The sequence below is a fragment of the Rhizophagus irregularis genome, chromosome 2 (genome assembly GCF_026210795.1).
Source record: "Rhizophagus irregularis chromosome 2, complete sequence".
Classification (NCBI taxonomy): domain Eukaryota; kingdom Fungi; phylum Glomeromycota; class Glomeromycetes; order Glomerales; family Glomeraceae; genus Rhizophagus; species Rhizophagus irregularis.
The window spans coordinates 99,513-116,403 of NC_089430.1; the positions used below are offsets into that span (position 1 = coordinate 99,513).

At 30.7% G+C, this 16,891-nt stretch overlaps 5 protein-coding genes across 5 annotated transcripts; 2 read left to right on the plus strand and 3 right to left on the minus strand.

Annotated features, from left to right (window-relative positions):
* Positions 1-333: 333 nt before the first annotated feature.
* OCT59_011483 (uncharacterized protein) lies at positions 334-1,140 on the minus strand (the record flags this gene model as incomplete). The annotated part of the gene is made up of 2 exons (XM_066133759.1): positions 334-603; positions 1,126-1,140. The coding sequence occupies 2 exons, from the start codon at positions 1,138-1,140 to the stop codon at positions 334-336; spliced, it is 285 nt and encodes a 94-aa protein (XP_065989087.1).
* A 77-nt stretch (positions 1,141-1,217) lies between these two features.
* Positions 1,218-3,070, minus strand: OCT59_011484 (uncharacterized protein; the record flags this gene model as incomplete). The annotated part of the gene is made up of 4 exons (XM_066133760.1): positions 1,218-2,028; positions 2,100-2,210; positions 2,282-2,519; positions 2,602-3,070. The coding sequence occupies 4 exons, from the start codon at positions 3,068-3,070 to the stop codon at positions 1,218-1,220; spliced, it is 1,629 nt and encodes a 542-aa protein (XP_065989088.1).
* A 2,066-nt stretch (positions 3,071-5,136) lies between these two features.
* Positions 5,137-5,609, plus strand: OCT59_011485 (uncharacterized protein; the record flags this gene model as incomplete). The annotated part of the gene is made up of 2 exons (XM_066133761.1): positions 5,137-5,529; positions 5,607-5,609. The coding sequence occupies 2 exons, from the start codon at positions 5,137-5,139 to the stop codon at positions 5,607-5,609; spliced, it is 396 nt and encodes a 131-aa protein (XP_065989089.1).
* A 778-nt stretch (positions 5,610-6,387) lies between these two features.
* OCT59_011486 (uncharacterized protein) lies at positions 6,388-7,952 on the minus strand (the record flags this gene model as incomplete). Its single annotated transcript, XM_066133762.1, has 6 exons — positions 6,388-6,694; positions 6,770-6,999; positions 7,089-7,267; positions 7,333-7,557; positions 7,649-7,846; positions 7,922-7,952. The coding sequence occupies 6 exons, from the start codon at positions 7,950-7,952 to the stop codon at positions 6,388-6,390; spliced, it is 1,170 nt and encodes a 389-aa protein (XP_065989090.1).
* A 3,670-nt stretch (positions 7,953-11,622) lies between these two features.
* OCT59_011487 (uncharacterized protein) lies at positions 11,623-14,171 on the plus strand (the record flags this gene model as incomplete). The annotated part of the gene is made up of 4 exons (XM_066133763.1): positions 11,623-12,309; positions 12,492-12,603; positions 12,692-13,682; positions 13,763-14,171. 4 exons carry the CDS (start codon positions 11,623-11,625, stop codon positions 14,169-14,171), a joined length of 2,199 nt encoding a protein of 732 aa, XP_065989091.1.
* Between the last annotated feature and the right edge of the window lie 2,720 nt (positions 14,172-16,891).

The following is a 16,891-nucleotide window of genomic DNA, read 5'->3' on the forward strand; positions in this document are numbered from 1 at the left end:
TTATACTTTTATTGTATGAAATATTTTTCAATTTTTACAACCTAATAAAGAGTTAACGGACATTTTTTGAATATCATCTTGAATGCTAAATTGATATGGTGATAATGTTAAATTCATATTGCAGAAAATATAAAAAAAAATTGTTCAATATGGAAGTCAGTAATTTGATGGATCAGTGATGTCAGAATCAACATCGGAAGTACATATTGAAAGATCACGTCGTATTTTGATAAATTTATTGATGTCGCGACGTTATAACCAGAAGTACTTGGAAAATCACAGTTAACTGTGTAGAGGCTTCCATTAAATGAGAAAAATTTTTCATGTGCTGCGTCATTGCTCCTCTTCCAAATTAATGATTTCTGCTTGTCTGGTTGATTGAGATTGTTGTCTCCTCTTCAAAATGTGGACACCTGGGCAATATTGTAAACGAGGTAGTTGTTCATCCTCATAAGGATATTGCAATCGAAATGGTCTGTAATTACGTCCAAATTCAGGATAATATTGTGATTGAGGTTTATAAATGGATTGTTGTTGCCGTTGATATTGCTGATGATGTTGTTGTAGATGTTGTTGGTGAAGTTGATGTTGATGTTGCTGTTGCTGTTTTTAAAAATAACCTTCACGATTAACTCAATTTAATATTTTATTATTGTATTATAAAATCCAATATACTAATAAAAATGATTTGATTTATTTTAAAAAAACACTGCATGATATCTTCGTGATATCAGTTTGTAATTGTAAAAAAATTATCTAAATGATATTGCCGTGATGTTTCATAATTGTACCAAAAAAAATCTAAATGATATCGCCGTGTTCGATTCAGTTAAAGAATGTGAATGAATGTTCGTTAATTTTGGTTGCAAATTTGAAGTTTTATTTTGGCAATAATGTTATACAATAGAAATAAAAATGATAAAGAATATACTATCTACCCGTCTTCTTTTAGATTGTGAAAGTAAAAAAATATATATATATATATATATATAGATACAAAGAAAAAAATTATTGTTGTAGTAACAATGATAATTATAATCATTTGACCTGGTTTTTAAAATGATGGTTTTTTACATAGAATTTTTTTTTTTAAAAAAAAAAGAAAAATTTGTTTTATAAATTTACATACGAACCTCTCATCAAACTTCAACACACGACCAGATACTTTACTTTTCTACGCTAAAAATTTAAATTGAAAAAAATCTACATAATATATATTATTTTTTTCGCTTTTTAGTAGATTTCTTTGATTTCGGCTTTGGTTCATCCTCAGAGCTGGAATTTGAATCATCATCATCATTATTTTCAATTTCATACTTTGATAAATCAATCGAAGAACCAATATTATATCCAGATAAATTGTTAAAAATATTATTAACCGTATAAAGGTTTCCGGTGTGAGTAAAAAAACGGTCACGTGCATCACTGTTATAAATTTCTAAACAGTGGAATCCAAAAAGAATTAAATTTTTAAGCAAATTTTCGTTTTCTTGAGATATCGGCTTGTCCGAAAATTTCAACCAAAGGTTGAATATTTCTTCAATATGACGACCTTTTAAGTACGGCTTGAAATCAAGACTTTCATCTTTTTCTTTACGTTTTTGATAAGTTTCGTATCTAAGCTTGATGTTATCCCATAATGTATTTCTCCAGTACGACCAGGTTTTACGAAAACTTTTTGCTATATTATGTAATATGTCAGGATGATCGTTCATAAAAGTTGGTAACAATGACGCTAAGAAATCTTCTATAATTTGATTATTGTTGCTTTTATCTAAGTTTCTTGTTCTTAGGAATAATGATTTTAATTCGTTAATCACTATTATTCTTAACCACTTTGGGATAGAGTTTTGCAACGATATAATATTAGAAATTCTCTTCTGGTTATATGATATATTTGTATCACGATCTGTGAACTTTTCAGGAGAATTTGCATAAGGGCGAATCGATGTTGGATATCTTCGATTCTTGAGATAGAATTTTGGCAGCTGTAAGCCTGAGCTTAAGAGTTCTTCTTCCATATCATCCCTAATTTTTAAAGAAAACATTGTTATATGAAGATTACAAGATGATAAATATGAAAAAAATATATTTGTTACATTGGATTCATCCGAGGGAGAGTTGAAGATGTAACAGAAGGTATAGCAATACCAAGAGAAGAAGTACTAGTACTACTTTGAGTTATAAGAGGAATTTCTTCCAAGGTATCCCTAATTTTAAAAAACATTATGTTAATATGAAGATTATAAGATTATAAATATGAAAAAATCATATTCGTTACATTGAATCCGTCCGTGTGAGAGTTGGGGTTGTCATAATAGGTGTAGACGATGAGGAAGTGCGGCTTCGTTCTTCACTAGAACGCTTGCCTCTGTGGATCATCTGCTCGATTTGATCATGTAAATGTTCAGGGAGCGTCATGGCAAAGCGTTCTGCAATAGATTGTCGGACATAAACAGGATTAACGGCTCTGGACATGATGTCCTCGATTTGTAGAAATAGTGTAGTGAGTAAATTATCTATATGATAGAAATAACGTTACAAGTTATTGTTCTGTTATTGAAGATTTCTTCAAATACCGAATATTATAATAATACAGACCAATTTCTTCATCAGAAAGTAATTGTGTTGAAGGATGCTGCAAGTGTTGTAAGGAATACGAGGGTATGGAAGCTGTTGTTGTGACGAGGGGTATGGAGACTGTTGTTGTGACGAGGGGTATGGAGACTGTTGTTGTGACGAGGGGTATGGAGACTGTTGTTGTGACGAGGGGTATGGAGACTGTTGTTGTGACGAGGGGTATGGGTACAAGGGGTATGGAGAATGTTGCCGTGACGAAAAATGTTGAGAGGGATATGGATACTGTTGCTGTGACGAACGTAAGGAAGGTAAAAGTTGAGATGATTGAGATAAATATTGTTGTGACCATTGAGGTTGAGATTGCGATTGCGAAAGGCGATTGCGAAGGCGATTGCGAAGGCGGTTGTGAAGGTTCCCAATGCTTAATAAGAGAGCTCCGTCTATGACTTTCTTTTTCTTGTACAGGCTTATTACGATCTTGAGAAGACATTTTTTGATAATGGTTTCTATGAGTTAAAAAATGTGGGTCAAAAAATTTTTTCAATTGAATTTTTTTTTTTATTTAAATAATTTTAATCTTACCACATCATGATCGAGTAAAAATACGGTTAATTTCGAAAATAAAAATTATTTTTTGCCATTGATCTATTACATCGTGTAATACAGATTTTTTTAAGGGAAAAAAAATCTGATTAATTATTTAATATAATGATGGATATTGTGATTAAATCATGAACAAGTAATTTTTTCATATCGTGATTATATTACTTTTTTTCTTAAAAAAATCATACGGTACAATAAAAACAATGGAAAAAAGAATTTTTTTTTCTTTTTCGAAATTAAATAGATTAGATTGAGTCAATAATTAGACTTTTCTTTTTTTCGAAATTAATCTCATCATATGATTACGGATATTGTAATTAAATCATGATCGAGTAGAATCTTTTTTCAATTTTTCTTTTTTTTTCTTTGTGATCGAATAAAATTCCATATCGTGTTTATACACCTATTAGCAAAAAAACTTTTTTTTGCAAAAAAAAATTGTATTGATATTGGTTTCCTAATAACACTACGGGTTCCTTGAACCCTCTCAAGCATCTAAAGTTAAACTCTCTCATAAACACAGAGAGCGCAACTTACCTTAATATGACATGAATACTAAATATGCTTAGTAGTGAGAACGAAAAATTAAATTTTGGGGATCAACAAACTGAAATGGATTTTAACACATGAATCCTTCAGATGAAATTACTATGTTAGTAGAAAATTCAGGAGGTGGAAATAAACAGTATAATTATAATTTTGCTTCGCCACAATAACTTTTTATAATGGTAACAATCGTTATATAATTTTGATTATTTTCTACATGACCAAAATAAGTATATTGTCTTTTTAACAAAATTTTTTAAGATCATCAAAATATTATTTTGATATTAGCAACTGAATGTTGGAACACATGATCGGAAATCTGATTCTTCAATAATTTAAGTATAATACTTATACGAAAATTTATAGCATATTTTTTTTATTTTATATTATAGTGTATTATAAGTTTATTATATTATTATTATCATAAAAAAAAATTGTGACCCGTCTTGCATAATTGCGCTTCTTCACTCCAATGTAAATAAAATGTGATAAAAGATAATTTTTTTATTATAGTACCTAATATCATAAAAACGCTAACATTTTATTTATTAGGGATGATATTGAAAAAAGCTTGTTGAAGCTGGATTATCGTTACCATTAAAATATCTGGAAATTTGATCATTTTTCAAAATTTGATTTGACGAATCGTTCAAGTACATCGTTCCTAAATAATGGCTTCAATTCGCCGAAAATTATCTTTCTAATCCACTTCGGTAGTGATTTGTACGACTCAAAAAGCAAACGTGCCATTTGAGCTTGAGTAATGCTGCCTGAATTGTGTGGATCGATGAATTCTTTTTAAGGATACGCTGACGTGTTACAAATTTATAATAATTTGCGTAACGTCCTTTGGAAGAAATTAGTAGAAAGGTACATTAAATATAAAAATAGTAAAGAGAAGATTAAGCCGAATGTAAATCTAAAGAATCGACAAATTAAGGAAAATACTAACGGAGGAGAATGAGAGCGCACTTAAAATCTCATCATCTTTGGGTTTTATTGTATTGAGAATTTATAAGATGCGCACGACAAATTTTTCTCATTTTACGGAAGCCTTTTCACAGTTACTTGTGATTTTCCAAGCTCTTCGAGATATAATATTGCGGCTTCTATGGATTTATCAAATTTTTATGTAGTCTTTAAATAATAATAATCATACACGTGATAATATAGTGGCCATAAGTCACACGCTCCTGGGTATAATTTCATGGGATGGTTTTTTCCTGAAGGGAAAAAACCCTGAACTACTGTAGTTACTGAAACAGGAATTATACACGAGATCTTTACGTTGTACTAAACTAATTTTGACGACAGTACAATTGGACAATTTCCAAAATTGTTGAATCCCAATAATAAATAACATCTTTTTTCGATAAAAAAAAAAGGTAATTTTCTTTTCATTTAATAATGGGAAAACCATCATTACATTCTAGGAAAACGGCCTGGCGTAGACAAAAAAAACGACAATATAAAAAATTTAAACAAAAAGAAATTGAAATATCTGATCTCCAGATACAGCTCCAGGATTTCCAAAAAGCTGTTGAGACAGCCGGTGAACAAGTGATTTCCAAGCTAGACAAAACTGAGCGTGAAAACGCAAATCTATTGAAGTGGATCGATATTTTTTCAAATCAAATCTCAAGTCAGGAAGAAGAGATATATAAGCTTGAATTAAAGAGTTATTTAGCACAATCATCATCGTCTCTGTCATCTCCACCACAGCCACCATCATCATCATCATCATCACAATTGTCACCGACATCTTTTAAAAGCATGGATGAGTACTTTAAACATAATCAAGTTAGTAATTTTTTAGGTATTGTGCAATTTTTAATGATTTTTATTTTTATAATTAATGAATTGTTCTCATTTTTTAGTAAAAGAAATCTAGTAGTTCATTATTTTTTTTTACTATTCTCATTTTTTTTAAATAAAAGAAATTTTTGTAATATTGAAATAAATACATAAAATAATCAAATTCGTATTAATAATATATCGTGTAAAATATGTTTTATTTGCCAGTAAATAATAAAAAAAAATATTTGTAAAGGTTTAACTGGGAAATTTTCGCCTATCAGGAGGATATGGGGAAATTTTCGCCCGCTAGAACTCTACGATAATAATCGCCATAAGGTATACATAGTAATCGAACCAGAGACCCGCTGCGATGCGGATTTCCTATCTCAAACTACTCTACCACATGCGATTATCTGTTTAAGGGATATTTATTGATTACTCTTTATTACTAAATTACTGGATTATTGATTGTGCTATTCCCTAATAAGGTTTGTACGATCACTGTAAGACCTGTTATGTATGTATATATACATGTTAATTGTTACTGCGTTAAGAGATTGTTAATTTTTTTTTTTATCAAAAATTAAATGAGAAAACGATTACAGTTATGATAATTGATGATTATAAGGTCAAGGTTACGATAAAAAAATAATTTTTAGAGAATGACATAAATAACAAATTAATAGTTATATTTTAGCGTCAAATTGTGTTGGTGAAGTTATTACGACATTAACTTATTAACTTGTGAAGTCACATTCTATAAACTTTTAAAACAATATGATATATTGTAATCTTTATTATAATAAAGGAATAAAAAACATATCAATGTTATCACGGTCTTTTATGTGATATGTACTGTATTTATGAAAAAAGATGGAGTTTTAAAGAGCTAGCAATGTTTCTTCCGCTACAGGAAGGAATTTCTAGATCTTCTGTAATAACATCTAACTCCTTAACCTTTTCTTTGATATTTGCGCTTTCAGTTTCAACCCAGACTATTTTGAAGCATTTTCTGGAGAATTCTATTAATTTATCTAGTGAAGTTTCCGATAATTTTGTAAAATCGATGGCTGAAACGTATCGGCTTAAGATTCTCTTTAAAACCACTTCACGTGATATGAAGTTGTTTACTTCCTCGTCGGTAGGATCTGAACTTTCCGTATATTCACTTTAATAGAAAAAAATTTTAAATCATTAAATCATTGTAGTAAAAACAACATAACGATATGAACGTATCGATCACCTTTCTACAATTTGTCGAAATTCTTTTACTAATGTTGAAAGTACATTTTTCAATTGATATCGATAGTCGGAAAATGATTTACGATATCGTTCGTTAATTGACTTCGCCACGCTTTGATAAGCATCATGCCCAAAAATTTTTTGTGTTATTTTATCAAACGCATGATCGGGCGGATTTCTAGTTCGCAAAAAAAGACATTTCATTTCTTCGTCAATAAGACGATAATTATCCTAAATAATACATCAGTAATTCTGCTGTGTAATAACGATTGTTCTTAATTGGTAAGAATGTAACAACCAAAATAAGAAATGGACTTTACGTTGTCAGATGATGACGAAGTCGAGGTGGTTAGTGGCAAATTTGTTGATGGCTGCTTCGTCGAGGCATCAAGCATTTTGTTTGCCAAATGTAGCACACTTGGATGTAAGACCAACCAATTGCAAATTTGCAATTGATTGGTCATTGCGCCAAACTGAACCGGAATTTCTTCTTCACTCTCTAGAAGTAATATTAAATGAGAATAAAATTATATTCATTAATTATGTTCAGATTTTATGTTTTACCGCTTTCATCATTTTCATTTTCTTCTTGTTCTTTATCTTGCTCTCTCCTATCCCTCTCTCTTCTATCCCTCTCTTTTCTCTCTTTCTCTCTTCTTTCTTTTTCTCTTCTTTCTTTTTCTCTTCTTTCTTTTTCTCTTCTCTCTTTATCTCTCCTCTTCATCTCTTTCTTCTCATTTTCTCTTCTTTCTTTTTCAATATTTCTTTCTTCTTGCTCTGGAAGCATATCTTCATTATAACGAAGTAAATTTATTTTTAAATAATTTCGCAGAAATATCATTTCAATTGAATAATAAAACAATTATTATAAGGTATTTACCCAAAATAATTCTTTCAATATCATCATCTTGTCTATTATTACCTTCTCCAATATCTACATCTTGTCCATGTAAATTATCTTGTTCATGTTCACTTCCTTCCTCTCTCCTTTCATCTCTTTCCTTATTATAATCACGTGAAGAGTTGGCAACATATGTACGAATAGTTTTTGTAGTCTTTGCAGCTTTTGTTGCCTTGTCTTTTAGGTATCATTATAATAGTATTAGGCGCAATTACTATATAAAATTTCAAATCAAAAATATAATTTTATTACCTTTTCCTGTTACTCCTCTGCGTTTAGTCATGATAAACAAACAAGATGGTACTTATTGGTATTGTGCTAGTAGCAACGTAAAGAAATAGGTGATTCCTGACGAAACGAATACAGCATTATCTTTATTTATTTATAGAGATTTCTCCTAATATTAAGAAAAAATTACATCGTGACCGCAGCACATAAAAGGAAATTGGGTTAGCATTCTCGAAAAAAACGTTCATGGTTACATTAAATCTTGGATAGTTGATCGGAAGAATTTGTTAATGGTTACATCGATTCTTTATGAAGAAAATTTTGGGAAAATTTGATGTCTTAACGGTTACATGTAAAGAAATTATATATGAGTATCGTAACCGTAGGACATAAACGGAAATTTGGCCAACAAAATTTTCAAATTATTGGAATAATTGATCAGGAAAATCCTTAATGGGTATATTAGCTCTTTGTCCGCAGAACATTAATGGTAATTTCGAGCAATATTAACGGTTACAAGTAAAGAAGCTATATATGAATATCGTGATCGCAGGACATAAACGGATTTTCGGGATAATTGATCAGGAGAAAAAATTTGTTAATGGTTACATAATCAGGGTTGAAGAATTATACTGTACGTACTATATTATGCTGTCCTAATACTTAAATAGAGTACATTTTTTATATGTTTAATATATTATATATTTATTTTAATAATTAGGATTGATAATAAATTATTAACTATTCTTTTAATCTTAATAGAAAAAATATTATATTAAATATTTAACAGTGCAATATTAATGGGCAATGGAAAAATTGCGGTTACATGTAAGGTGATCGCAGGACATAAAAGGAAATTTAGATTCAGATTTGGGGATAATAAAAATTATTAATGGTTACACATTGATTTTTTATCTGCAGCGCATTGATAGAATTCAGGGGTAATCTGAAAAATTTGACAGAAATATCGTGATCGCAGGACATAAACAGAAATTTAGATCAAAAAATTGATCGGAAAAATATTTGTCAACAGTTCTGTTGATTCTTTATCTGCAAAAGATCTTTATCTGCAGCACATTGGTGGAATCTAGGGTAATGATCTGAAAAATTTGACATGAATATCGTAGTCGCAATAAATAAATAGAACTTTAGGTCAATAATTGATTGGAAAAAATTATTAATGGTTACATTGATTTTTTATCTGCAGCGCATTGATAGAATTCAGGGGTAATCTGAAAAATTTGACAGAAATATCGTGATCGCAGGACATAAACGGATTTTCGGGATAATTGATCAGGAGAAAAAATTTGTTAATGGTTACATAATCAGGGTTGAAGAATTATACTGTACGTACTATATTATGCTGTCCTAATACTTAAATAGAGTACATTTTTTATATGTTTAATATATTATATATTTATTTTAATAATTAGGATTGATAATAAATTATTAACTATTCTTTTAATCTTAATAGAAAAAATATTATATTAAATATTTAACAGTGCAATATTAGTGCAATGTATACAGTAAATTGATGAATTTTGGGCAATGGAAAAATTGCGGTTACATGTAAGGTGATCGCAGGACATGAACAGAAATTTAGATCAAAAAACTGATCGGAAAAAAATTTTGTCAACAGTTCTGTTGATTCTTTATCTGCAAAAGATCTTTATCTGCAGCACATTGGTGGAATCTAGGTAATGATCTGAAAAATTTGGCATGAATATCGTGGTCGCAATAAATAAATAGAAATTTAGATCAATAATTGATCGGAAAAAATTGTTAATGATTACATTGATTTTTATCTGCAGCGCATTGACAGAATTTGTTACATTAATTCTCTATCTCGGAATTATTTTAAAAAAAAACTTTTACAAGTTGTTGACCCAAATTTCCTTTTATGTAGTGCAGTCATGATATCACAGTCGTAATATTATAAAAAAAATTACTTTGTACTTTTTTCCCAAAGAATTCAATTGATATTTTTTTAAAGTTTGACTGTCCATATCTTATCAGTTACATATAAAAATACCACATCTCAGATCAGAGTTTTTAGATTTCTAATAAAAAAAAGTTAGAAAGAAAATGTCCTCTCCCAAACCTAGTAGAGAAGAAACAGGTATAAAAAAAAAATACCTCATATTAATTCATTAAATAACGTATGATAATATTCATATAATTTCTTTCATATATAGATAATACGATATTGATCTCGCTAGACGATCTAATAAAAGAACAAACCCGATTGAACGATCTTTGCCAAACCAACATTAAAAAGAAACGGCAACGTCCGTCTCGTAACAACCGAACGAAGACCATGGGAGACTGGGCTCAGATGGTGAAAAAAGTATAATCATTTGATTCTTTAATATTTTGTGATAATTTGAAATATTTAACACTTTAAAATTATTTGTTAGAATTGATATTGCCATTATATGAAGTTATATCTCATTACAATACCGCACAATATTACTATATTCACCTTCTTTTCAATTTATTTCAATAAAAAAATAAATCTTATGTAATTTTATAATTGTATATATCCGTAAAGCTCACCACTAGTGATTTTATCATAATAATTGATCGTAATAATTTAAAATCATAAAAATCAAAATTTCATATAAACCGGAACACGAATTGCTAACAATTTTTTTCTGATCATTTGTCTTGTCTAAATGTGCTGCGATCACTATATTCTTAAAATGTAATGTCAATTTTTCAGAAAAGCTTTGTTAACCCAATTTCCGTTATGTCCAGCAGCCTATATAAATTTCTTTACATGTAATCGTCAAAACATCAATCAAGAGCTTTGTTAACCCAAATTTCTATAGTTACGATATTGTTCATTATATAATTCATTAACAGTTAATGTAACTAACTATTAACGAATTTTTTTTCCGATCAATTATCCCAAAATTTGATGATCTAAATTTCCGCTTATATCTTGCGGTCACAATATTCATATAAATTCCTTTATATATAACCGTTAAAGAAGTCAACTCATCAGATCATTACCTCAAAATTTCGTCAATGCATTGTAAGTAAAGAACCAATGTAGCCATTAAGAAAATTTCCCGATCAATTCAAATTTCCGTTTATGTCCCGCGGTCACAATATTCATACAAAATTTCTTTGCACGTCAATTTTAGATCATTTTACCAAAATGTACTGTGGACAAAGAACTAACGAATGTAACCATTGACATTTTTTTCTGATCGATTTTCCCAAAATTTAAGAAATTAGTAATCTAAATTTCCGTTTATGTTCTGCAGTCACGCACGATATTCATACAAAATTTCTTTGCATGTAACTGTTGTTAACACGTCAATTTTAGATCATTTTCCCCAAGATTTCCATTAATGTACTGTGATCCAAGAACTAATGTAACCATTGACATTTTTTTTTCTCGAAATTTCGTGAAATTCGTAATATAAATTTCCGTTTATGTCCTGCGGTCACGATTTCATACAAAATTTCTTTACATGTAACCAGATCATTGCCCAAAATTTCCGTTAATGCACCACGGACAAGGAACTAATGTAACCGTTAAGAAATTTGTTAACCCAAAATTTCCGTTTATGTGCTGCGGTCACGATACTATGATATCCAATTGAAAATATTATAAAAGCAGTTAATGAATTAAATACACAAACGCGCATGGACATTTTTTAAATTTATGATTTTATTTCATTTTATTATTCCTTATTATAATTATTGTCATAGCCATGTTACGAAATAAACCTCGAAAAGCGAATATTGCTGCAATACCTTTTCGTATCCGTAATAATTTTAGAAGGTTGCCCAACAGATTTTTATTATCGGATAATGATGACAATGAAAAAATGGTACAAAAAGATTTTGAAGATGATAATATTAGTGGCGAAGAGTATAATGAATATGGCGACGGAGATGATAATTTAGAACAACGAAGTGATGATGATCATATAGAACAGCGAAGCGATAATGGTGATGATTTAGAACAACGAAGCAATGATGATCATTTAGAACAACGAAGCGATAATGATCATTTAGAACAACGAAACGATAATGATGATGATTTAGAACAACGAAGCAATAATGAAGAAGGTGATACCAACATGATTTCAACATCATCAGAGAATGAAACAGAAAGCGATTATATAATGTCCTTAGAAAGTGATGAAGATTATGAAACAATGTCGTCAGATAATGAAGAAAGACATGATTCTGATATCTCAGAAGAAAAGCTATTCGTTGATGAAGCATTGGCTAAAGATAAGTTACCATCTTTTGATGGTGATTTTGCTCCATATTTTCAAAATTTAACTACTGCTGCCTTATTTTGTTGGATTTATAAACATAATATTTCAACAAATGCATATGAAGATCTTGTTGACATTATCATGAGACCAGAATTTAATAGAGATCATATTGTAAAGAATATTCGGAGATTTCGATCATGGAGGGAGCGTCTTCCTCTTCCCTCAATATCAGCAAAATCTATCTCAATTTCATCAAAAAAACACCATCAACTTTAAAGGATTCAAAGATGGCATATCAACTTTCAATAAGTGATATCATTTGGAATGTTCTTAACAACCCATCACTATTAAAGGAAATGTATTTTGGTGCTGGTGTCGATTCAAAAACAAAATCCGAGTACTGGCATGGTACCTTATGGGCAGAGTCACCTCTTTTCGGTCAAGAACAATTAATGATATCAGGGGGTAATTATTTATTAAATGCAAGCTGATGGTAGAGAGGCGAAGCAATAAAGTACAAGAGACTAACACTTTTTTCATATGTATATAATAGAGATATACCAATGCGGCGATTTTGTTTACTATTACGATAATGAGCGAAAACTTGGCAGATTGAGAGCGATATTATTAAATGAAGAGAACCAACAGTATCGGCTGAGAATCCAAAAAGTTCTAGATTATAGTGACTTGCCTGGAAATTTTAAGGGAGAATTAAGACAAAATCGCTCTCTTTCCGGAGAAGTTTGGTTACAAGATGAACCATTCTTGACAATAACAACATCACAAATTTCCGAAAAGGTTGCTGCAGATACACTACGAATTACCGAAATACTTTATAAACATCATACACACTGGCGCATTCGTGATGCAACGTTCTCTTATCAACATCCTTCAGAATATATTTCCATAAGGCAGCCACCATCTCCAACAATTCCGGTTTATAAGCTGTTTTTGGACATATACTACGATGATTTTGGAACATTTAGGAATGTTTATCATTCGTTAGGAGGTGTTTATGTGCAGTTTGGAAATATGCCTGCCCGTCAAAGAAAGTTGCTCAAAAATCACTTTGTTCTCGGGTTTGTTCCTTTCGGTGGTAATTTCAATGAATTCATGTTGCCATTCATTTCTGAAATGAAAGAATTCGAACAAGGAAAATTAATGGAAGTGAATGGCCAAGATGCTTGGGTGATAGCCGGTTTAGGTGTCGTAACTGCTGATTTACCACAAGGGAATGACATGTGTGATGTATTACGACATAATGCCAATAAAGGTTGCCGCACTTGTACAGCCTCTCGAGAATCACTTACCAACTTCTCTCAGGATGTACCAGCAACATCAAGATATCATCACATCACTGACGATCAATTTAAAGAGATATTTGATGAACCTGCTACCACAAGGCAAAGACGACTTTGTACTGAGTTCGGACTAAGAACAAGGCCTAGCATTTTGGATAGGCTGCTAAGAGAAAGGCATCTACAGACACCTCAAGATGTATATCATGCAACTGCTGGGAAGATTGGACGACTTCTTAAATTAACGTATGATCTTAGAATTTAATTAACTTTAGCTAGATATGTAACGAACAAAATCTTTTAATAAAGCTTTTTGATTTCCACAGGTGCGAATTATTTTCACAAAAAGGAGAGGACGAGTTTATCAAAGCCTGGAAGAACTTAGAGAAACCAAAAAAATGGTCTCGTTTGCCAAATCCAATTAGCCACAATGCTAGTTTCATGATGTCTGACTATCTTAGGCTCGCTATGATAATGCCTTTTATACTTAATAGTTTTTTAGAATCATCAAGCTTAAAGGAAAATGAATCCAGAAGCATTCTGCAACGAATTCAAGAATCACGCATTAACATGGCGAAAAATGTAATAATTGCTTGTTGGGTATATGTAGCAAAAACAATGAGGATAGTTTTTGAAAGCAAGTTTACATTAGATTCGTATGACGAATTACAAAAATGCCTTGAAGAAGAAATGAAAATTCTTCCAAAGGTACAATTATTCATAATTCTTATATAATTTTTTATTTTTTATTTATCAATATATAAAATATTATTTAATAATGTGGCTTTAGGTTTTCCCTGAATTTGCTAACTTACCAAACCTGCATATCAATATTCACTTGCTGGTGCATGCAAGGACTTATGGTACTCTTATAAACACTCAAGTTGGTATCAAAGAGATGGTGCATCGGATCTTTAAAGCAATGGTACCACGAACAAATTGCAAGAATGTCGAGCTAGACTTGTTAAAGCGGTATACTACGCTCTTTGCAATTCGTCATTTAGTAGATGGAGGCGCAGATCAAAGATTATCACAACCTTGTAGAGGTTTCGCTACTATGTCCTCAAATTTTAGAAATTTATTGACTAATTGGTATATTACTGAAGACAAGGTATCAAATGAACAAGAACCGGAAGGAAATGAAGAAGGTTTGTATTACAATTTTATAATAATAATATTTCCGCAATTATTAACGTATTTTTATTTTATATAGCGATTTCATCTCCAGTGGATTTTATTACAAATATTATCTTAAAGAGGAGCTTATCCCGTCAGGATCGCGAAAATATCATGAAAAATTTGCCAAATTTCAAATCTGAGCTGCTTCTTTCATTTATGGACATTGGACAAAAGTCAGCTCTTATATATTCTCAAATGAGCTGGTATGAATTGGCGACATACACTATGGAAGAAAGCGATGGCGTATTTTCCAAAGTACATCTTCATATTGGTGACGTCGTAACAATACACGAGGAAGACAGTGGTGAATGTTATGCGATTATAAAAGGGATCTTCAAATACAAAGGCAATGATGATAAATATTATGCCTTTATTACTATTGATTGGTTTGACAATATTAACAGAATTCACAACGTATTGAAATGTCCTCTTTTTCGCATTCAGACAAGCCAAGACATTCGCTGGAGAAGAATCTTCCCGATATCAATAATTGACCACGTACAGAAAGTTCACTTTGTCTATGATACGAAAATTGATTTGTGGATAAAAAATAATTATTATTTTACGGCTATATAGCTTTATTATGCAGTACAATGATTCTTTTCGGTATATTTATTTATGATAACGTGATTTATTAAATAAATAAAGATAACGATATCGTTACGATATCGTTTGATATCGTATTCATGAATTTATTAGGCACGTGACTTTGCAATTTTTATCCAATCAAATCATTGTTTGTTAGACATGTTAAACATTCGCACGATTATGTTTACGTCTACATCTCTCTATTCAATTTTTTTAAATTTTTTTTTAATACCGAAAAACATTTTGACAGTTTTTGTTATCAACAGTATAATTTATTCAAAAAAATATATTCATATTAACAATTACAGTCAGACCACTGTATATGCGCGTCTATTTTTATTCCGGCGTACGACAGGTACATATTCTGCTCTCGCTGGGTTATGTTAAACTATCTTTGACATTTATATAACGCGTCAAAAATAATTACGCGTTCAGTTTTAATAGTTTTTACCTTTTTATAATAATTTTTTTTTCATATCAATACCCAAAAAAAAAGAATAAAGGAAAAGAAGAAGAAAAAAGAAAAAAACCATTGTGAAAAAATGAAAAAGAGAAAACAAAGGAACGAAAAGAAAGAGAGATTATCCTGAAATTTTTTCACAAAAGGTACTACTGTACTTGGGGGATCATTCGAGGGTTTTTTTTGGCCGCTGATGAAATGCACCATTTTTAAGACCTCTATATGGTAGGCCGTATCATGGAGGCAGGGTATGCACATAGCGAAAGCGCCGTGCTTCTATGTAATACTTGGGATCTTGTGGTATCAGAAGGTAGTGGTAATGTATCATTGGTCATAGGCAGTTGGGTGCTAATGGCTGACAACCTAAGGGACACTCTAATGAGGTAGGCCCCGCCGGATGAGCTCAACCCACTTATTGCATTTTTTGATTCTTAAGGTTGAAAATCTTGGTCAAGTGTTCTGAGACCAATTTTTATTTTAAAAAAAAATTTCGTTTGATTTCTATAAATGCAGTACTTTAATTTATGCATCTTTTTTAGGATTAACAACCAGCATTTGCAATGACTTTAATAAATCTTAAGAACTATCATTTAATTAGGTTGGTTTGTATCTTCAACTCCTGTATTTTCTCATGGACAACTATATGTTGCATGTTCAAGAATAACATCAAGAAAAAATTTAAATAATTAAATTTTTACTTTATTTCAAGTTTAGGTTTTAACCATTAACTGCTAATGTAGTTAACAGGTGAATCCTAGTAGTATTTAATATTTGTGACGAAATCCGATAATGTTGTGCGTAACTACTCCATTATGTTATAACGATATCGTCACGTTGGTTTATGTTAACCATCTGGGGAGAGAGAGATGTGTCTAATTTACCAGGTACGATCGTATCTTTAATTTCGCAGAAACTTGCACCATAATCCGTGTACTTATTAATTTAACAATTGTCACAAAGTTTCGATACAATATTAGTGTCATAACAGTTAACCATCTGGAGAGAGAGATGTCTAATTTACCAGGTACTTATCTTTAATTTCGCAGAAACTTGCGTTGTATGTAATACAGACTCTTGTCAATTCAGTATTTGGTATAATATTAGTGTCTTATGTTAACCGTCGGAGAGAGAAGTAATTTACCAGGTGCGTCGTAATCAGGAAACTTACATCAATTCAACATTTATAATATTATTGTCATACCGATATTGTCGCATTGTTTTATGTTAC